Source organism: Mesocricetus auratus, unplaced genomic scaffold (genome assembly GCF_017639785.1).
Source record: "Mesocricetus auratus isolate SY011 unplaced genomic scaffold, BCM_Maur_2.0 Super-Scaffold_100676, whole genome shotgun sequence".
NCBI classification, from domain to species: domain Eukaryota; kingdom Metazoa; phylum Chordata; class Mammalia; order Rodentia; family Cricetidae; genus Mesocricetus; species Mesocricetus auratus.
This window is the reverse complement of record NW_024429266.1, coordinates 89,805,461-89,827,819: the sequence shown is the minus strand read 5'-3', so window position 1 is coordinate 89,827,819 and position 22,359 is coordinate 89,805,461. Positions and strand designations below refer to the sequence as shown.

General features: G+C 51.5%; 1 protein-coding gene across 2 annotated transcripts in view; it reads right to left on the bottom strand.

The window, feature by feature from the left end:
* The window catches only part of Ttc7a (tetratricopeptide repeat domain 7A), a 108,366-nt gene that overhangs the window by 67,195 nt on the left and 18,812 nt on the right, over positions 1–22,359 (bottom strand). For both annotated transcript variants that reach the window (XM_040739056.1, XM_040739057.1), the window contains 2 exons: positions 13,881–14,011; positions 12,964–13,079 (listed from right to left, as the gene is read on the bottom strand). In XM_040739056.1, coding sequence (XP_040594990.1) covers positions 12,964–13,079; positions 13,881–14,011 — 247 coding nt within the window. The remainder of the gene's footprint in view (positions 1–12,963; positions 13,080–13,880; positions 14,012–22,359) is intronic.

The following is a 22,359-nucleotide window of genomic DNA, read 5'->3' as shown; positions in this document are numbered from 1 at the left end:
TGAGGAGCTACTGACAGCTGATGATTTCCAGGGAAGGGAAGGTCAGTTTTCTTTAAGGGTGTGGCCCCTGGCTTAGTCTCATACCCAGGAGTATAAATCAACACAAACTGGACTCGGTGGATTACAAAGAAATAAAAGGGCATGAAGTGGGGAGCGAGTGAGGGAGGAGGAGGAACCTAGGAGGAGTTAGGGGGAGGAGGAGGTGAATAGGATCAAAATACATTGTATACATGTATGAAATTCTCAAATTAACAAAAATATTACATATACATACATGCATATACACATGCATTCATGCATGTATGCATGCATGCACGCACACACACACACACACACACACACACACACACACACACACGAAGTATAAGTTATGAGGCCCCATTCCAATCTGTAATGGAAGACTCAGGTGGGAACCTGGCCTTCATCAAACCAGGGGACACTCAAGTGTGAGAAGCACCAGCTCTATTGGTCCCAGTGTTCTCCTAATCAGAGAAGCCAGGTTTCAGAAGGGGCAATCGGACATGGAAACGCCACACTCCTGAGAATACGAGGCGGCCTCTGGATGTCTCCCTGGCTATAGGAATCCTCATTTCTCCACAGAGCTTTTGGGAAGTGGTAAGACAGGCACAAGCAGAGGGGTCACCACAATTATTCTCCGTCCTCCTAACTAAAGGATGTTCCTGACAGTGTCACTTTCATTATATGGACGCTCAAGTATAAAATCATCACTAGAAGGCAGAGGTGTTTGAGGGACAGGACTTCCTCTCACAGCCCCCTGCAGGAAGAACAGATTCCCCATCGCAGAGAGGAAGGATAACAACAGATGGGGACTCCCCAGAGAGAGGAGACAACCACGTTGACAGCTGAGCCCCCAGGCTGAGGCAGGCTGGTCCCCAGGGTTGTCTAGGGCCCTGTGGCCCAGAGGAGGCAGGCCACTCCTGGGACCATGGGTGATTTTCCACTCTCCGGGCGACCTGCCAGCCTCTTCCCAGACAGCCTGGCTCAGGCTATGACCAGGAGGCCAGAGCCCCGAGTACCTAATGCCTCTTCTTCCTCTGCCACAGGAGGGACTGTCCTCTCTGTCACTGCCAACGAGCCTTCCTGTCCCTGGAGCAGCAGAGAGGCTGCTCCTGCATGCTGGGGAGGGGACAGTGATGTCCTGGCACAGACCACTCCAGTACACGTGAAAGGAACTAGTACTGCATTCTAACATGATCCTATATTCCCAGGCTTTTTGTTTGTTTGTTTTTAATACTTCTCAGAACTATTAGGGATCTGGGCATCTGAACAGGCTCCTGGGAATTCTTCTGCAGAGTAAATCATCACCCTCAGGCATGTTTTGAGTCAATCCCAATTTTTACTGACTGTCTTTAAAGAAACAATCCACACAAGAGGTTCCAGTGGCCATGGCCACACAGGGAGAGTTGGGATCCCAGCCTAGGTTGCCTGGTTCCGCCATGTGTGCAGGCCCCTTACCCAGCTTGCCCCTCTCTAAGAAATAAACGCCTACACGGGGGTTCTCAAACCGCCCAGATGGCCACCGCCGGAGCAACCCCAGCACAGCCTGCGCCAGGTGGAGCTGGGTTTTCCCTGGCCATTTCTGGTGGCCCCGTGAGAAACCGGCTTGAAAGATCTTTTTGTTCTAATCTCTCCCGCTGACCTTTCTGAGCCAAGCTGCCCACTTTTAACAATATCCAAACAGTCTCAAACAAACCCTGGCCCAGAAACAGGCTGCACGGGGAGAAGCCAGGAAGCCGTTTATTCCAACCAAAGTCAAGTCCAATTGGCTGGGAGGTGGAGAGGAGGCGTGCGGATAAGAGCTCTGCTTACAGAGTACTCCAGGTGGCAGGAGCCTGTGCAGGCCAGCAAGCCCCTCTGGCTCCCACAGCCCTCAGGGGTACACTTTTCCAAAGCCCTTGACCATGCTCAGTCCTCACAGGGTTTCCCAAGACTACATCACACCAATCAAAGCAGAACGCGTGACATACTCCATGCCCTTAAGAGACTTCCACTGGGTCCTGCGGTGGTGGCGCACGCCTTTAATCTCAGCACTGTGGAGACAGAGACAGACGGATCTCTGAGTTTGAGGCCAGCCTGGTCTACAGAGCTAGTGCCAGGAAGAGAAAAAAAAAAAACCTGTCTGTAACTAATTAATTAACTTTCTTTTTGTGACAGAGCACTTGCCGAGCATATAGGTGGTCCTATAATCTATCCCAACACCATCAAATATAACTAACATAAATAAAAACTATACCCTAACCCCCTTCTAACGGGAAACCAAAGCCTGGAAGGTGCTTGTCTCTCTGGGCATCACCTGCCCAAGGGCCTAGGCTCCCACAGCACTTTCAGCTCCAAGACGCTGCTCAAGCCCATGGGCTGACACCGCACTTTCAGACCCTAGAGGAAGACAGCGTCTGTCTCCCCGCCTGATACTCACACTTTCCTCCCCTGGCCGTTTGAGCTCCAGAACTCCCGGGACTCCGTTCACTACCTCATTACAAAGCACCTTCTGCGTGCTAAGCGCCTGGTCGGCTGCCCTGCCTGCAACTGGCAGCCAATAAATCGCTGTGTCGTGAACGGAGAGAGGCCGGGTGAATGGACAGCTCACCCACGGCCTTGCATGTAGGGCACCTGCCGCCTGTTAAACTCATGGCTCCTGGCTTTCTAGGAGGAACTCACCAAAAGGGGCCTGCACATAGTAGGCGCTTTGGTGACGAGGGTGCTGATTCGAAATAAAATGCTAAGTTAGCTAGGATGGATTGCGAGGGGAGTGGCACACACGACTGTAACAAGTCCCCACTACGCATGACAGAGTCCCAGTCAAGCACCCGCAAGAGCGCGACGAAGTGGCAGCCACCAGCCTCCGAGGACAAGGTCAGGTGAAGTTCAACGGTTATCCAAGCGGCTCGCTTTCACCGCAGACCCAAATCGGCCGCCTCCAAACCAAACAATCCCCACCTTCAGAGTCAGGCGGAGCATGAAGACAGCCGAGGTCGGACGCGGAGTTCACCCGGGCAGCGCGCTCGCTCTCTTTGCCAGGGAGCAGGGGAAGGTTGTGGAAGTCGGCACAAACAAGAGATGAGAGCTGTGCCACGAGAGAGGTCTGTGCCTCCAGAGCAGAGCTGGGGGACACAGCGCCGCGGGCCTCGGCGTTGAGCCTTTTGGGTCCCGGGAGCCCCGGTGATAACACTGTCCCCTCCGCCAGGCCCTGCGGACACAAGCGTGCACGTGGCTACTGAGAACCAGACAGCATTACTGCCAGTAATAAAGCGACACTGTGCCTTAGGTTAGCACCTGGCAGACAGGGTGGGACTCCCTAGGAAAACACTCCTGTGTCTTTGGGATGGGGTGCGGTACCTATTGCCTTAGTAGTGAAAACTACTATATAAAGAATTAGCACACAGCCCGCCTGGCTCCAACTCAACCCAGCCCTGAGCAGAGAGTGGGCTCTGCCAGCTCTAGGCAGAGGAAGGGGGAACACCAACCCAAAGAGGAATGGCCCTTTGCCCGCGACGCATGAAGGAGCCCAGTCCACTTTAGTTCCTGTTCTTGGCAGGAGCCCGGGGTCCTCGGCCCTGTTGTGGTCGGCGCTCACAGGGCCAGCTTTCGCGGCTCTCATTGCGTTACCTTGCCCACCCCACAGTCCTCTGCAACCTCACCCCTAAAGCTGCTCCTTGCAGACCCAACCTCCTTCCTGAGCCTCCTCTGCAGGCAGAATTCTGGGTCCCCGCTGACCATCGGAGCCTCCTCCAGACCAAGCGCCAACTGGAATCCACGCCTGCCCTCTAGTGGCCGAGCCGAGGAAGTGAAGGTCCCCAGACTTCCAGGCTCCCACCCTATTCACAGGGCCTTTGATAGCTAGGGCTTTCTAACTTAGCTCAGTTGGTTAGGAACAATAGCATCATAGCACAAAGATCACCAGGAGGAATTAGCTGCTGAATAAACAGGGCAAAGGCCTTGGGAAGAGTGAATGTCATTCAGACACGAGCCAGCATGAAAGGGGTCTGGGCTTCTGCAAGCTCGGAATGAGAGGGAAACTGGGGATCAAGTGAATGCCACCCACTGTGTGCAGTGGACAAGACCAGTCTCGGAATAATATCAAATCCTTGGCGGGGCAGGGTGCTTTGTGGGGGTCAGGGGGCACTGCTCGCTCTGGCCCCGCCCCATTCTCAGAGAGGCTCCTCCTCCAGGCTCAGCGTGGCTCCTCTGAAGGAGCCTCGCTGACACAGAGCAGCACCACAGCTGGCTCCAACCCCACACACCTCTACAGCCCACCCCATCCCGGGCAGCAGCCCACTCCCTGCCCTCTTTGGCCCCGCCTCAATCTGTCCCCGGGTCGGACCCCAGAACAAGGGTAGATGCCGAGTCGTGCAGTAGATGCTGCTGCGGGTATTTGTTTACACTGTGAATATGTGTCTTTGCCGAGGCACCTTCTGATTGGTTTAATAAAGAGCTGAATGGCCAATAGCTGGGGGGGGGGGGAAGAAGTTAGATGTGACTTCTGGGGACAGAGGAGACTCTCGGAAGGAGAAAGGCAGAGTTGGGTGAAAGATGGACAGGAGGTAATACCACATGACAGAACAGAGACTAACATAAATGGGTTAATTTATGTTGTTTTTGGTTTTTTGTTTTTGTTTTTGTTTTTTGAGATAGGGTTTCTCTGTATTGTTTTGGAGGCTGTCCTGGAACTCGCTCTGTAGAGCGGGCTGGCCTCGAACTCACAGAGATCCGCCTGCCTCTGCCTCCCGAGTGCTGGGATTAAAGGCGCGTGCCACCAACGCCTGGCGGGTTAATTTATGTTGTAAGAGCTAGTTGAGACAAACCTAAGCTAAAGGCCAAGCTTTCATAATTAATATCAAGTCTCCGTATCATCATTTGGGAGCTGGCTGGCAGGACAGATTGAAAGACTCATTACACACAGCGGGTACTAGGGACTTTCTGGGCTGGTCTCTGTGCTGTCTTGGGACCTGTTTCCTCTACTTGTCTGGAACCCTCCTGCAGAGTGACAAGGATGTCTCTTATTTTCCAAAACCCCCACAAACTCAGGCGTGCAGGGCTGTACTTTAACCAGCTGTAGTACAATCCAGCTACCCCTCTACCCTAGAACTTCCGCACTTCAAGCTAAGACAATGGTTCTCAACTGGGGGCTGCCCACCCTCTCACCCCGGCACTCACCTCTGCCTGTGGACGTATTTTTTGTTGTCATTCTTGGTGGGGGTGCTTCTGGTATCTAACAGGTTAAAAGGCTAGAGACAAGGATGTTGATAAAACCTACCATGGCCCAGACAGTCCCCAAAACTAACACAAAAATGGTGTTAAGGCAGAAAAATTTTGAGCTAAGGAGACAATTTGTTAAGAACAAAATTAGTACCCATGATTCCCCCAAGGATACAACCTCTGTTCTTTGACCAAAGGATGGCAACAACATGTAATTACAAAGGTCTGCTGCAGACCTACTGTGTGCAGGCTGTGCTGGGTTGGGATTATGTAATGAGCATATCCGTAGGTAGAGGGTTTAGATAGACTTAGGTGATTCGCCGGTTCCAAGGCTTTGCCACCAACGGCCTATGACTTTGGACAAGTTCCGCCCCTCCTCTTTTCCTTGGTAAAATGATTTTGTATCTGTTCTTCCTTCACAAGATTACACAGAAGTGCTATGCCCGTCTGCCTGTCATGCCGTGAGGAAAACATTAGCTACTCGCATGAGAAAGGGTTCCAAGAAATAATTTGTAACCCAGGTGGGTTCAGAGCTCTACAAACCCTTGCTTTAAACATGTCTGTAACTCAGAGGCCATGGCTGGCCTGCCTGAGGCCACAGGAAACTGACAGAGGGCTGAGTAACTGCTGCACGTTCTAGGGACTTCTACCCACACTCAGAAACTTTAAACGTTCGGGCTGTTTACTTGGCAAGGAATGACGACTAGTTTCCATTCCTCTTCATGTGCTGTGGCTAGGGTGGGGCCGGCGTCCTGGCTTCTGGGACTGCTATGTGTGCTTCAGGGGGAAAAGAAACGAAGAGAGAGAAAGAAGCCGAGTTACACGGAACAGAAAAATATCTGAACTGACTTGCCCTATATCCAGGGAGTGTGGACAAGCTAATGCCTCCACCCGCTGGGCTGGGGGCACCTCGGATGCACGCCCTCATTCACAATTCTCCTGCCTGGGTGCGCAGAATGCAGATGGAAACACACACACACAGTTAGGGCATGGTAAGGAGAAGGGAGGACCTGCAGCCAGAGCCATCCCTGATCACGTGACTGAGCCACAGAGGGGCAAAAGGAACCACGTTAGTGCACTGAAGATCCACTCATGGGCCCTGATTACCAAGTCAGGACACGGCCCTTTACACAGTCTTCAGATGAGAAGAATGCCTTCTGCACCCCAAACCTTGGAAAGCGGGGAGGGCTGAAGGGTGCTCAGACCTATCCCAGAGCCTTGGTGGGGTTGAGCCAATGACTCCCTCTTCCAGCTCCTGTCCCTCACGAGTGAAGTAGGCTCCTGTGATCTTCTTCAGGGAGTGTATTGACCAGGCACACGATCCAGTCTGACACCCACCCGATGCCTGATAACCAATGGCTCTCTTGATAGGGACGTCCTTCTGCATATATGTTTCTCTTATCGGTTGATGAATAAAACACTATTGGCCAATAATGCAGGAAGATAGGCGGGACTAGGAGACGAGGAGAATTCTGGGAGAGGCAGGCACAGGGAGCCTGCCAGAACAGTCACCATGTAGGCCGCCAAAGGAGTAAGAGGTGCGGACACTTCCCTGGTAAGATAAGACCACGTGGAAATACTTAGATTAATAGAGATGGGTTAATAATTAAGACAGAGCTAGCCAGTAAGGAGCCCTAGTTATTGGCCAATAATTGTATAATTAATATAGCATCTGTGTTCATTTGGGGCTCAAGGACCGGGACCAGGAAGGACAAGAAACCTGCAGCAACACTCTCTCTCCTTCCTTCCTGGCTGTCCTTGATACTTTAACATCTCTATACCTGCAGAAATGGGGGGAAAGAAGGAAATCATGGTATGTGGGGGGGCAACTGCAGCCCCTCCCCAGCCAGGTAAGGCTATTCCTTCCCTCTCACCAACCCCTCACTGTCCCCAGGTGACTAATGGAGGAAAAGGAATAGAGACAGAGAGTAAAGGAAATCATGGCCTCTGAATTCCAGTCCCCTCGTAACTTTCTCTAGTGCCTACTGACTTCACATCAGACACCCAGCCGCAGCAGCAGCAGCCAAGCAAGAACGGGTTCTGGGAAACCATCGCTAAGATGCAGGAGGGTGGGGTGAGGAGACATCTCTAAGATGCAGGAGGGTGGGGTGAGGAAACATCGCTAAGATGCAGGAGGGTGGGGTGAGGAAACATCGCTAAGATGCAGGAGGGTGGGGTGAGGAGACATCTCTAAGATGCAGGAGGGTGGGGCGAGGAGACATCTCTAAGATGCAGGAGGATGGGGTGAGGAGACATCTCTAAGATGCAGGAGGGTGGGGCGAGGAGACATCTCTAAGATGCAGGAGGATGGGGTGAGGAGACATCTCTAAGATGCAGGAGGATGGGGTGAGGAGACATCTCTAAGATGCAGGAGGATGGGGTGAGGAGACATCTCTAAGATGCAGGAGGGTGGGGCGAGGAGACATCACTAAGATGCAGGAGGGTGGGGCCAGGAAACCATCGCTAAGATGCAGGAGGGTGGGGCCGAGGAGACATCGCTAAGATGCAGGAGGGTGGGGCCAGGTAACCATCACTAAGATGCAGGAGGGTGGGGCCAGGTAACCATCACTAAGATGCAGGAGGGTGGGGCCAGGTAACCATCACTAAGATGCAGGAGGGTGGGGCCAGGAAACCATCACTAAGATGCAGGAGGGTGGGGCCAGGAAACCATCACTAAGATGCAGGAGGGTGGGGCCAGGTAACCATCACTAAGATGCAGGAGGGTGGGGCCAGGTAACCATCACTAAGATGCAGGAGGGTGGGGCCAGGTAACCATCACTAAGATGCAGGAGGGTGGGGCCAGGAAACCATCACTAAGATGCAGGAGGGTGGGGCCAGGTAACCATCACTAAGATGCAGGTGCTCGGAGGGTGGGGCGAGGCCATAGTAAGAGGACTTCGGCTGTGAGCAGTGCAGCCCTCTTTCACGAGTGCCAGTCACAGGCTGCGTTTGCAGCTCAGCTGGTACAGCAGTCATTCAGCATGCCAGGAGCAGTGGGTTGGATTCCAGCACCACATAAACTGGTCATGCAGCACACACCTGTTAAGGCCAGCACTCAGAACACAGAGACAGCAAGGTCGGGAGTTCAAGATCATCCTCTTGGAGATCCCAGCCCAGGTACTTTTGTCCTCTGCCTCGGTTTCCCATATGAGAAAAGTACAGATGCTAACTATGATCTCAGAGCGCTGTTACAAGGACTAAACTGTACAAGCAAAGGACATAACCAGTGTCAGGTTAAAAGTGGTGGTGGTGCACGCCTTTAATCCCAGCACTCGGGAGGCAGAGGCTGGTGGATCTCTGGGAGTTCGAGGCCAGCCTGGTCTATAGAGTGAGTTCCAGGACAGGCTCCAAAGCTACACAGAGAAACCCTATCTCGAAAAACCAACCCCCCCCCCAAAAAAAACAAGTGTCTGGTGGACATTCAGCATGTAGTTGAGTGGCACAAATAATAATTAGAAGGACTGCTTACTAAGTGAATGGTTGGAGAGACGATACTGAAATTAGAACTGTCCATGCCCTACAACATTTTACTCCACAAAGGCCTCCATATATACGAATATCCTCTATTTCATCTGTGTCCTGCAGGCTCCTGAAGACTCCTAAGATCTACAGCAGGGGTCAGTAAGGTTTTCTATAAAGCATAGTTGGGAAATATAAACCAGGTGGTGGTGGCATACACCTTTAATCCCAGCACTCAGGAGGCAGAGGAATCTCTCTCTGTAAGTTTTTTTTTTTTTGGTTTTTCGAGACAGGGTTTCTCTGTGGCTTTGGAGGCTGTCCTGGAACTAGCTCTTGTAGCCCAGGCTGGCCTCGAACTCACAGAGATCCGCCTGCCTCTGCCTCCCGAGTGCTGGGATTAAAGGCGTGCACCACCAACGCCTGGCATTCTCTCTGTAAGTTTGAGGCTGGCCTGGTCTACATAGAGAGTTCCAGTTCCAGGACAGCCAGAGCTACATAGTGTGACTGTCTTTAAAAACCACCATCAACACAACCAAAAAAAAAAAAAAAAAAAAAAAAAAAAGATGGTAAATACAGGTTTGCTGTGCAGAGAGAATGAATGAATGAATGAATGAATGAATGTGGCTGTTATAATGACAGCTTAATTTACAGAAATAGGCAATGGCCAATGTGTTGTGCAGATTCCCATTGGGTTTCATAAGGGGCTCACGGCCCGAAATAAATGACCCTGACCTCCTCTCAAAGCTCTCAGGCAGGAGTCTGAAGGTGGCATCATCCTTTCTCGCCCTTGAGAACTTCCAACTAGCAATTGGAGAGGCTCCTGGGGGGAGGGATGGCACACCTCGAACTCCAGACACAGCAAGGCAAGAACAGACCCAAGCCACATCTCTAGGCAGCAAAAACAGGAACCAGAGGCCACTGTCTCTGAACTCATGATTAGCAACTGAAAAGGGACCAAAAATAAAAACAGATGTGGCGGCGGTGGGTGGGGACCGCTGGGCTCCTCAGAGCCCCAGTGTGCTCAGGGGCCCCTCCGCAGCCACAGGTGGTCTGGGGAGCCCAGGGCTGTGGGCAGCCCCACCCTGAGCAGTGAAACTACCTGGACTTTCTGGGTCTTTGGATCCACATGTCTGTGGTCACATGGGGACACCAACCCTGCCTAGCCTTGTGTTCACAAGACTAAAGTAAGAAAAATTAAAGTGTGTACCTAGGCTAGCAGCCTATTCAACCATGAACTGAATGGGGGAAAATGTACTAAAAACAGCAGACGATGTTCCTGCTCTTGATGGTCTAAGCAGTTGTGACACTGTTTCTGGCAGGTGTTCGTCTGTGGTTTAATACCCACAATGCTGCGAAGGTGGGCAGGTCCTCCTTACTATTTCACAAGCAAGGGAGGCGGGTTTGGGGGGGGCTTGCTCATGGCCTTACAAGAGCTCTGGGCGGGCTCCCAGGGATGGCGGCTTTATGGAAGCCATTAAACAGGCGAAATTGGCCAAAACTGGTGATCAGCGCAACCTGCAGCCTCTGCCCTGGATAATCACTCCGGTATTCTGAGGTCTACTGTGAGTGTTCTCTAACACATACATGCTGTGGAATAATTCTGTACACTGTGAAGAGGTGTTGCTCTCATCGTTAATAAAAAACTGATTGGCTGACGGCTAGGCAGGATTTTTGGGGCAGAGAGAAGAAAGGTCAGAGTCGGGAGTCATGAGAGTCATGAGCCAGATGAGGAAGAAGCAACACGGGAAGTTCACAGCTGAGGTAAACAAGGCTTGGGGTAGCACGTTGTTTGATAGAAATAGGTTAAACTGTAAGAGCTGTCTGGAGACAAGCCTAAGCTATCGGGCACACATTTATAATTAATAACAAGTCTCTGTGTGGTTGTTTAGGGAGTGGCTGATGGGACAGAAAAGTCCGCCTACACACACACAGGTATAGATTTATTTCCCCTTCTAAAAGCAACAAAATATTGAAGTACATGCTACTCGTAGCTGTGAGCCTCTCGCCGTAGCTGTGAGCCTCTCCTGTCCTCAGCCACCTTCCATCTCGAGCAGTTGCCTACTGTTGGGGTGGAGGGGAATATGGTCGAGTTCACCACTACTGGAGTCAACCCAGGGCTAGGTAGACACAGACACAATAACCCTGTGTCCTGTAGTTGGAAACAGCAGGCTTTAGCTAGGCCCTAAGCAGAGACTCATAAGGATCAGGGACAGCCAATCTCCAGGAAAGGGTTCTGGCTACACGAGCTTAGGAAACAATGAGTTGAAAGGCACAGACTCTTGAGACAGGAGACCAAGCATAGCAGGCAGTAGACCTCTGGGAGGCGGCAAAGGCTATGACCTCTGATCCCAGACCCTTGTTTGCAGGGATCACTTGGTGTATGGGTGCTCCAAGTGCCCTGGGCCTGCTGCACAGCAGTGAGTCGGTGTCTCTCCCCCAGGGTACCACTTTCAACCAAACCTCCCTGTACAGAGCTGCATCCCTTTCAGGATGTGGGATGCCCCTGAACTCTGTCCTCAGTGCCTGGAATAAAAGAAAGAGTCCTTTCCCAGATTTTGGAGCTTGGCTCAGTGAGGCTACTCCTAAGAGACAGAAGCGGCTGAGATGGATGTAGGCCAGCCTATGCCCCCCCTTGATGAGAAGGGGTACTGCATGAGTTCCTGAACAGGATACAGGGTCCCAGGTGGAAACAGTTTGCCTCCGTACACTCCTCGTGCCTGGCAGGGCACCAGGGTGGGAAGCACGGCCCTGGAGTCACCAACCCTTGGGAGCAAACTCACACTCTGCTGCCAGAGCCTGTGTGTGTGGCCACGGGCAGGTCCCCAAGCTCACCAAACCCGTTTCCCTTGCTTGTGAAATAGTGGGAAGGGTCACGCCTGCCTCAAAGCGTTGTGGGTATCAGCTATAAGTGAGCACCTACCAGGGTGCTGGTGTCACCACAGAGCTAAATAGGGAGCTTTTAGGCGCAGGACACACGGAGGGTGGCTCATTGAGATGGTGTAGGGCCTCCGGGCCCTGCTAGTGCATCTCCCCCTCTGGATCAGTGTGTGAGGAGCGGATGATCTAGGAAATGAACCACTCCCTACGTGCCTGGACCGCCCTAGCAAGTCACTGAACCTGAGAACAGATCGCGGGAGCTGTGGCTTGCAGCCAAGTGGCACCTGCCCTTTGTGAGTGGCATCTGGAGTGACGGATGGACAGTCTTATGGCTCTGCACATATTGGTTAACGTCAATATTGATCTACATTGTGAGGGACACCCCCTAGTGACTCGCCGTGGGTGTGGGGGGGGAACCCCACCTGTCCTCACAGATGAAGTCTGTGCTGAGAACAGGAGCAGAGGACCTCTGTCTAAACAGATGCCCCCATGCAGGAACCATCCACTCAAACACAGGTTAAATAAAAAGAATGGAGCAACATTTTGCACAACCAAAAAAGTGACACAGAGACTTTAGAATCCCTGTGAGAAGGAAACCACGTGACTGTGATCTGACCCTTGGCCACCTTGAGGAGGAGGTAATGTTTTCCTAAGCCTACCTGCTGACTGGCTGTGAGGATGTGGGGGGGTGGGGAGGCACAGGACATGCCCTGTCTTCCATGGGGACAGGATGCAATCGGTGCACGAGTCTTGCCAGTGACATCCTGCAGCCCCGATCCACGGTGTACAGAGGGGACTGTGACGGTGCAGAGGAAGGGGACCCCAAACCTCTGCAGCAGAGGCATCCAAGAGCCCCTAGTTCCACCTGAACGGAAGCCCGCAGGGCCCTTTACAAGGGTCACCCACCGCACACTGGAAGCCGGCACTCCCAGCCTGGCACAGAGCACCAGCCTCCGGCTCACTATGCATAGGAACGGATGACTTTGAAGACTGGCATCCTGGGGCCCCAAGGCAATGCACAGGGTTGCAAGCCTCCTGCGGCTCCCTCTTTGACAACGATGGAATGACTTGGCCCATAACTTCACAGTGACCACCACCCGGCCGGGGCCGGTCAGCCAGCTCTCTGCCCTCAGCACCAGCCTCTAGGTCTCGGGCTCCCATTGGCTCCTCTGAAGAGAACCACTCCTGGCTCTCCACCCATGCCTGTCTGGGTTCCTCCTGTGCATGCCCTGGCTTTATTGGTCCTCTGAACACTCCCTCTGACGTGGGCATGACCCAAGCCAGCCAGCGCTACGCATGTTTCTCGGAGTGTGTGCGCGCGCAGGCCCACCCAGAACAGAGTGAGGCAGATGAGAGAAGCCCAGGCTCGGAGAGACGCCTCCGGGGCTTCCTCGGCCCACAGCCACCTACCCTTTCTTCAGGTTCTTCACATATGCACTCTGGAGGGCAGCTTCCAAGAAATAAGAGAGTTCGTAGTCAGCTGAGGGACTGGCTTTGAGGTGCCTCGAGGTGCTGTTGCTTGAGGCCTGAGGAGGAAGAGTAAAGTTACAGCGGTCATCTAAGAGTTCGGGGGAGGCGTCCACAGTGTGAGCTGCTAACACCATATAATACTAGGGTGGCCCTCATAGCAAAGAAGATTCCAGACTCAAAAGTCAGTAGCACTGAGGACAAAAGCCCCTTGATTGGTGACATGAATGGCCCAAGGTGGATTGCTCTGGAGGGCCCATTATGAGAACGGGTGGCCGCTGAAGCCGTCATTTTCACAGAAGATGAGATGCCCCACGGGGCCCGCTGGGGGGTGGAGGCCCTGTGAACAGTTAAGACAGGGGAGCTGAGGGGCTGAGGACTTGCTCAAACCCTGCTGGCTGCCTCTGTCCGCCTCCAAAAGGCTTGGAGAATGGGCCCCACGGCCCACCTTCCCTGGGAGCTCGGCAAAGCCGTCTCTCCTGAGGTGCCGGAGAGCCGGGAAGGGTGGCAAAGGGCCAGGGTCAGCCTGACCCTGTGCTGACCAGGGCTCTGACCTCCCTAACTACAGGACTGCCCGTGATGCCTCTGCCTCTGCCCCAGGGTTGTCGTCAGGAGTGAGCCACATCTGCCCCTGCAAGTTCAGCTCACCATGTGGTTCCCGCTCCCTTGCATGTGACTTGGACCCACTTGTGCTATTAGAAGTCTCGTCTCGAGGTAGGGTCCCTAGCAAAACCAGCGCACCATGAGTTCTCCGGGCAAAAGCGTGGCGCGTCAGCAGAGGCGGCGCCTTCTTCCGGTACCCAGGAGGACGGAGGGGTCTGTGATCTAGGGAGGGCGTGGCACCCATTTTCCCGGCTCACCTTCTCCAGCTCCTGCAGGAACACCTGAGCCACCCAGGAGGCCCTCTCAAAACAGGCAACCACTTCCTCCTCCCGCTCGCTCAGGCGGATGTGGGAGGCGATGGAGTTGGGTAGACGGTCCAGGGAGAGGCCTGCAGGGAGAAACGGAGAGCCTCAGAGCCGCCCCGCTGAGTTCCCGCGGGCACGGGGTGGGATCATCTGAGGGGATACACGGTATGGAGCAGCCAGTGGCAGGCCGAGGTCCGTGGAGGGGCGGGGGAAGCTGAAGCAAGGGTGGTGTCAGCAGTTGCCAGGAGCAAGCGGTGAGCCAGGAAAAGGCGGTGGAGCCCCAATATGGCGGGTCCTGCTGTGCCACCCCTGCCCATCCTTGCAGCACAAGGCGAGTCCCTCAGAGCCCACTGTTCACCTCCGGGGCGTGGTCTGTGCTGACAAGCTATCCGCTTGCAGTGGGTGCCTGTTGCTCTGGCCTGGGTCTGTCAGCAGCAACACCCCACTTTTGCTCTGGCCACCCTCCCTGGTGTCTGCATGAGGACATGGTGACAAGCTAGGGGTAGCAGCATGGCTCAATGTGGGCCAACAGAAACCAGTCTCATAACTGCTACTCATGTCACTGGCATGGTTAAACTGGTGCCAGCGGCTGGCCTGAAAATCTGGAAATGCTAGAGAAAAGTCTGCCTTAAAATATATATATCGAGGGGGCTGGAGAGATGGCTCAGAGTTTAAGAGCACTGGCTGCTCTTCCAGAGGTCCTGAGTTCAATTCCCAGCAACCACATGGTGCCTCACAACCATCTGTAATGAGATCTGGTGCCCTCTTCTGGCCTGCAGGCGTACATGGAGACAGAGTATTGTATACATAATAAATAAGATCTTTAAAAAAAAATATATATATATATATATATATCGAGGGCTGGAGAGTCGGCTCAGCAACTAAGAGCATTTGCTGCTCTTCCAAAAGGCTGAGGTTTGATTCAAACACCTGTAATGCATCTTACAACTTTCTATGTAATTGCAATCCCAGGGCAGCCAATGCCCTCTTCTTACCTCAGTGGGCGGGTACCAGGCATGTACACAGTACATAGACAGGCATGCAGGCAGAACATTCATACACATGAAATAATAAAATAAGTAAATCTTTAAAAAAAGTTTAGATAAGACCATGTGGAAATACATGGATTATTAGAAAATGGGCGAATAATTAAGACTGAGCTAACAAAGCTAACAAATAAGAAGCCGTAACCAAAGGCCAATAGTGTCATAATGAAAAAACAAGCAAACAAAAAACCTTTTAATATCTAGCCAGACTTAGTGACAAATGCTTGTAATCTTGCTGAGGCTGAGGCAGGAGAATCAGGAGTTTGAGGACTACCTGGGACAACTTACTAAGACCTCATCTCGAGAGAGCGAAAAACCAAGCCAAACAAACAAAATAATGTCCACACAGAGTGACTATAAATGACACTACTCAACCACATATGGTAAAATGACAAAATTTTATGCTGCGTCATTTTCTTTACCACAGCTAAAATGTATTTCAATTAATAAGCACATCACTCCAAGGGCCAAACAAAAGTTAGTAAACCAATCTGCAAACAAAACAAAACAAAGAAGGAAAAGCATTGTTAGACATATCGGGGTCGGGGAGGAAGTTCACATAGAGTAACTATCAGACAATGATGGAAAAGGGCAGATTCCAAAGTACAGTTTTGGACGGCCAGGATGCTACCTTCTCAGAAGTTCCACCTGCTAGAAATGCCCAAGCATGAGCCAACATCCACCCACCCACAGACGCTCTTCTTCCTCCTTTGCCTAGTCAAAGTCAGTTTACTGAACGATTTCTGTTGCTTGCGGCTAACATAGACCTGGTTAGAGACTACGGTTTCCCGGTGGGCAGAACCAATGTGTCTCTCGTCTTTGCGTCCCAGGTTTCCTGGTGTGTAACAGACACTGGAGACGACTTACTCATGGAAAGGACTTACACAACAGCTCCCACCCTTTTCCAAGCTGCATCTCTCCAGTGGGTGGTCACTCTACCCAAAGTGCACGCTGCTTCCAAGGGCACCTTCCCTAAGTCCCCAGAGGGGCTTCCTGCTACAGAGAAGGTCTAAACTAGGGTTCCTTCACCCCATGAACGTCAGGGTTTATCCTGACCGCTTTTCCAACCTCGTTCTTACCCTACCTGCTTCCTACATCCCAACTTCCTGCTCCCAACTGCTGGGGACACCGTCCTGGCTTGCCAGAGTTGGCATTCCCACCTGGGACCCTCCCAAGTCCATGAAGTTACCAAACATTTTCTGACCTACTGAATGCCACCTCCTCTCTGAGGTCCTCCAGACAAACCAACCATTCTCTCCTCTTGGTCCTGGCTTATACTTCTCATGTCTCACGGTTTCTTATGTTCATTTTTCACGTGACCTCCAAAATAGATGGTAGGCACTTTTTAACCAGTTTAACGGTGTCTGCCTGTCCCCAGCCTGACACATAGTAGGTACCAGACAAGCACAGGCTGTCTGGGCAGAAAAAGAAGCCCAATCATGGCTGACAGAGTACAAAGTGCTCGGCAAATACGAGGAAAGGAATTAACACTGTTTTTCTTGGCTACTGTATGGGCACATACAGATTCAGTGACCTTGCTCTTTTGCCAGGCTGGGGTGTGACCATGTCCAAAGGCCGGGAACCTCAGCCTGGAGGGGTGGGGAGGTAGGCACAGAATGTGAAGGCCATTGCTCAACACAAAGACCCAGTTACCCAGGTCACTGAGTGCCAACGCGGTGTCTGCCAAGTGACTCACTATGGAGAGCGGAAAGCCCTTCACTCTGTAGGACCAGGGAGGGGGGAGGCACGCTCCGGGGCCTCTTCCACAGCTGGCCCAGACCTTCCTCCCCAGGTGCGCTGCCTGTCACCGTGCAAAAAGGCGGGACAAGAACAAAGCTGTTCAAGAAGACCAGCCCAGAAGACTAACTGCAGGTGACAGGACCCAGCCAAGTCCATGAGACACAGAGGGGCTCTGCTCCAGGGCAGCAGTCCTGTGGTCCCCAGAGATGAGCTAAGGCGGACTCCCTTCTGCACACTTCTCAGTCAGACTCAAGTCTCCCATGGTCTGGCTGCTGGAAAGGTGAACGGAGAACACTGGTGTGAGTCTCCACCTTCCTCCCCGTGCTACGATTGTCCCCACTGACCCCCCCACCTCCCCACCCAGCCAAAGCCTGCCACCATGCTCTCCCAAGAATTCTAAGCTCACTGTTTTCTAGTAAGCTCAATGCAAAACTACCTCCTCCCTGAGGCCCTCTGTGATGTTTACTATTGATGGACGATTATCCAGGCCTCTGAGCATGTCTGTGAAAAGCATTTTCTAGACTAGGTAAACTGAGGCAGGAAGACCAACCCCAGATGTTGGCAGGACCGTACTGTGGGCTGGGGTTACAAGACAGACCGAGGGTGGTAACTCAACTAGCGATGCCTTCCTTCCCTTGCCATCGTGGATTTCTGCTCGAGCCTTAAGCTGGAATAAACCCTGTCTTCCTTGAGTTGCTTTTGTCAGGAGTTGGGCTCAGCAACGAGGAAAGTAACTAACACCCTCTCCCAGCTGTTTAGCTCCCCTCCCTCTGACTCAGCAGAGAGTGTGAACTGCATTTCCTACTCTGCTTCCTTTGTCTGGGTGGCTCTGGGGATGGAACCCAGGCTGGCACTGCACTCTAGGTAGGAGGTCTATCCATGCTCTGAATCGCCAGCCCCGCATCTCCTGTTCATACACCTCTATCCTGGGTCGTCAGCATGCTAATTGTGATCGATCTTTCCTGCCCAGCGACGGCTCAAAGCCCGTTGCTTGGAAGAAAGTACAGGGAAAGGGTGAAGTCAGGCATGCGGAGTGTGAAGCCCTTGGCGGGGAGAGGCAACGCCCTGCATTTAAAAACACTTCTTGACAAACTAACAAACTGGCCGATATTTGAGGCTTTCTTGCCAGTCAGCCTAGCCTATTTGGCGAGTTCCAGACCAGTCTCAATAAAAGATAAAAGGCCTCTAAGGAATAAGGCTCGAGACTGTCCCCTGGCACTCACACACATCTGCAGAACACACGCGTGCAGTCACAAAATACACACACGCACAAACACAGACACACATGGATATACTCATACACGCAGATTAACGTCTTATAAATTATAACATCCAAATGAAGCAAGCCATCAAAAAGGGCATATGATTTCACTTACACGACACCCGCTGTATTAGTAAAGGAGACTCAGGGGTATGGGGTATGGTGGAGAGGGTCAGCGGGGAAGGGGTATTAGGAAACCCACTAGGATGGAGGCAATGTTCTGCTTCTAGGGTGTTGGCTATGGAGGTTTTCACACTAGCCCAGCAGCTCCAAATCACCAAATCATACACTTAAAATCTGTATGAGCTCACAAGTACGCAAATTTATACGAAAAAAAGATGATATCTTTTTAAAAAGAAATGAAAGGTAGAAGTCAAGCAGGTATGTTCGTTAAGGTGATCCTTTGTAGGATAACTTTCTTTTTAAATATTTATTTGTATTTTATGTGTATGGGTGGCTTGCCTGCATGTATGTCTGTACACCGTGTATGTCTGGTGCCTAGGGCCACCAGACGAGGGTGCTGAATCCCCTGGACTGGAGTTACAGATGGTTGAGAACCACCATGTGGTGCTGGGAATTGAACCTGGGTCCTCTGGAAGAGCAATCAGTGCCCCTAACCACTCAGCCATCTCCCTCCAGCCCCTGTAAGATAACTTTCAACATGCTTAAGTCCGAAAAGGTTCCCAGAGCCAGAAATCCTTGGGTCTAACAAGGCCTACTTCCTGCCCACAATGCTTGGAAACCCACGCCAACCCTGAGAATTCCCTCCTTCTCCCTATAAGTCCTTCTGCACCATGGCCATGCAACAGCACAGCACCGGGTCCAAGTGGAGACACGCAGCTCCCGAGCCCACCTCAAAGGCTCCTGGTGGTTGTGGACCAGCCCTGCGGTCTGGGCAGGAAGCCAACAGCTCCCTGACACTGTTTCCTGTGCCCACTGGCAGATGGGGACTTTCTGTGAAGACAACATCAAGTCAAGGAAAGGGCCCCCTTTCAAAGAAACGTGTGAGGCCTCCATTTTGCAGGTCCAGCCCTGGCGTTAGCACCAGGCTGGTGGCAGGGCCTTCAGTCTGAGATGACTCATCACAACCCTGTAGCAGGCCTTCCAATAAGGCCCGCCCCTTGGAGCCTTGAAGTCTTGGGCCCTGGATGCAGAGGGGGAGTGCAAGGCAAAGCGGCTTCCTTTGCTAAGAAACTCCCTTTCCAAGAAGGTAGCACCCTCCATCACCCGCTCTGCCGGCCAGAACACCAACAGCATGTACAGAAGATGTCTAATCTTGGGTTTAACCAAACATGGGTACCCTGACTGGCTGGGGAGAAGAAAAGAAACCTAATTTATTCTTTAACCTAGAGGTTGGTGGGCAATGGGTGTCACAGATCACACTCAAAAGTGGGCAACTGTCAGGTGGTAGTGGCGTGCGCCTTTATTCCCAGCCCTTGGGAGGCAGAGGCCGGTGGATTTCTATGAGTTCGAGGCCAGCCTGGTCTACAGGGTGAGTTCGGGGCAGCCAGAGTTGTTATACTAAGAAACCCTGCCTCCAAAAAGACAAACAAAACAAACAAAAAGTCGGCAACTGTGGGGATATGAGATAGAAAATAGCACGGCGCACCTAACTAGAAAGTAGCGTTACAAACTCCAGGATCGCATGAGTGTGCCTCCATGAACAAATCAAAAGAACTGAACGGAAATCTGGGCCTTGAAGACACAGATTTCCAGATTCACAGTACTATTCTTACACGTCCAGATTCACAGTACTATTATTTATAACAGCCCCAAAGGGGAAATCCTCCAAGTTTCCATTGACAGATGATTGTACCAGATTATCAGTTGGACACAAAAAGATAAATACAACTGGGTGGTGGTGACGCATGCCTTTATTTAGTCCCAGTACTTGGGAGGCAGAAGCAGGAGGATCTCTTGTTAGTTCAAGGCCAGCCTGGTCTAGAGCAAGAGCCAGGAGAGCCAGTACCACATGCAAAGAAACAAGCAAGCAAACAAGATAAATATTATGCAATTCTAATTAAGTGTATTCAAGCCCATAGAATAAAAAGATAAAAGGGTGATGGGGTAGGGGGGAGTAGGAGACAAAAGAGGAAGTGTGGTGACTTATTATTTATGATTTATTAAGGCTTGCTTGAAGGTACAGAAAGCAAAGCTAGCCATAAACCAGAGATGTCAGGCAATGGTGATATATACACCTTTAATCCCAGCAGCCATACTAGCTAGCCAGAGTCAGGTGCTGGTGGCACAGACCTTTAATCCCAGGACTCAAGAGACAAGTAGATGCATTTCTGTTAGTTCAAGACCCACACAAGAGTGAAGAGTAACAGAGCTCATGTCTTTGATCTCAGCACTTGGGACCGCAGGCCTTTAATCCAGCACTAGGAGGTGGAGACAGGAGTGATTCAGTGGGTTGAAGGAAGGAATATAAAGCAGGAGGAGACAGGATTGGAGAGCTTTTGCCTCTGAGGATGCGTGGAGACAGGACAGCCCTTTCAGGCTGACACAGAGCTAAGAGCTAGTGGCTGGCTGCTTTGCTTTTCTGACCATCAGCTTGAAACCCAGTATCTGTCTCTGGGTTTTTATTTTTCATGTTACTAGGCAGTCTTGTTTAATGAACACATAGCTCCAGTTTTACAAGGAGAAGAGTTCTAGAGATCCACCGCACAGCACTGTGTGACCGACGAGACAGGGTCTCTGTATCCCAAACTCTATCTTGCTGTGCAGCTGAGGATGGCTTTGGGTCCCTGGTCCTCTTGCCTCTACCTCCCAAATGCTGGCATGACAAAAGTGCACCACCATGCTCAGCTCTTGGAATTTTTATGATATATATGAACCTGTTTATATTTGATATTGGGGATTAAACCCATGGTCCTGCTAAGCATGACTCAACCACTGAACATATAAACTACCATTTGTGTGTGTGTGTGTGTGTGTGTGTACATGCATATGTGTTTTAACATAATTTGTGTATTGTCTTTTGGCCTCAGGTAGCCCAGGCTAGCCTCAAGGATGACCATAAACTTCTGGTCCTCCTGGTTCCACCTTCCAAGTGCTGGGATCACAAGGATGTACCACCATGCCCAACCAGTCTTATGTGATGCTGGGGAATAAACCCAAGCCTCTGTGTACGCTTACATAAGTCCTCTACCAACACAGCCCTACATCACTTTTTAAAAGATGCATTGATTTTATTTTCTATATATGAATGTTTGGCCTGCATGTAGTATGAGCATGCCTGGCACTTGTGCTCACCAGAAGAGAGCATCAGATCCCCTGGGGTTGGAGTTACAGGTGGTTGTGAGCCACCATGTGAGTGCATGGAACAGACTCGAGGTGACAAGCCACTGAGCCATCTCTCCAGCCTCTCACAAAATATTTTAAAAACAGTATTCAGACAGGGTCTCTTTGTTGCCCAAATTTGCAAATCTCCTGCCTCAGCCTCTCCAGCAGCTGGGATTGCAGGTAAGGACTGCCGTACCTTGAAAAATATTAACTTTTAGCAGCAGATGTCAAAGCATAGCTTATGGACTTATTTTTATTTTTCAAGATAAATATAACCCTGAAAGGAAAAGAGACTGGAAGGATATATCTCAAAACATTTATAGAGACTGAGGTCCTAGTTTATCCAAACCAAAAAGAAAGAGGGGGATTACCAATAAAGCCTAGCTCATATCAAAACCATGTTAAGAAAACAAATGAAGGATTATAAAGAAGGCTTTGCAGCCGGGTGGTGTTGGTGCACGCCTTTAATGCCAGCACTCAGGAGGCAGAGATAGGCGGATCTCTATTGAGTTTGAAGCCAGCATGGTCTACAAAGCTACACAGTGAACCCCTGTCTCAAAAAACCAAACCAAGAAAGCAAAAAGGAAAGAGAGGGTTTGCTACGATACTCACAATGTCCTCCTAGGAAGCACATGTCTCTCCAGGCCCACAGGTGACAGCCCTAACTCAGGGGGAACAGGTTCATTCCAAGACGGAGTACAAGGACCAGAATCAGGAGCAGACGCCAGGTTTCTGGCTTTAACCCTCTCCGCCTTCAGCTCAGATCTCATGTCTTCCTTTGTCCCTGGCATCCACCAAGGCTCTCCCAATCCCAGGCTCTTCTCTCGCCTATCACTTGAGCATCTGATGGCTGAGTTACAGCTGTCTACTGCTGGTAGAGTAGGTCCATGCATGCACGCTGACTTCTCAAACGCACTCCCTCAGCCCTGTCTATATCCACACGCCCCAACTACTTCCAAAGGAAGGCTTCCGTAACCGAGGAATATGGACTGCACGCGACATGCCCCCCACAGGCTCGTGTGTTTGAACACTTCTTGATAGCTGGTGGTGCCATCAGGAGCTTGTGGAACCTTTGTGAGATGGGGTCTAGCTGCCAGAT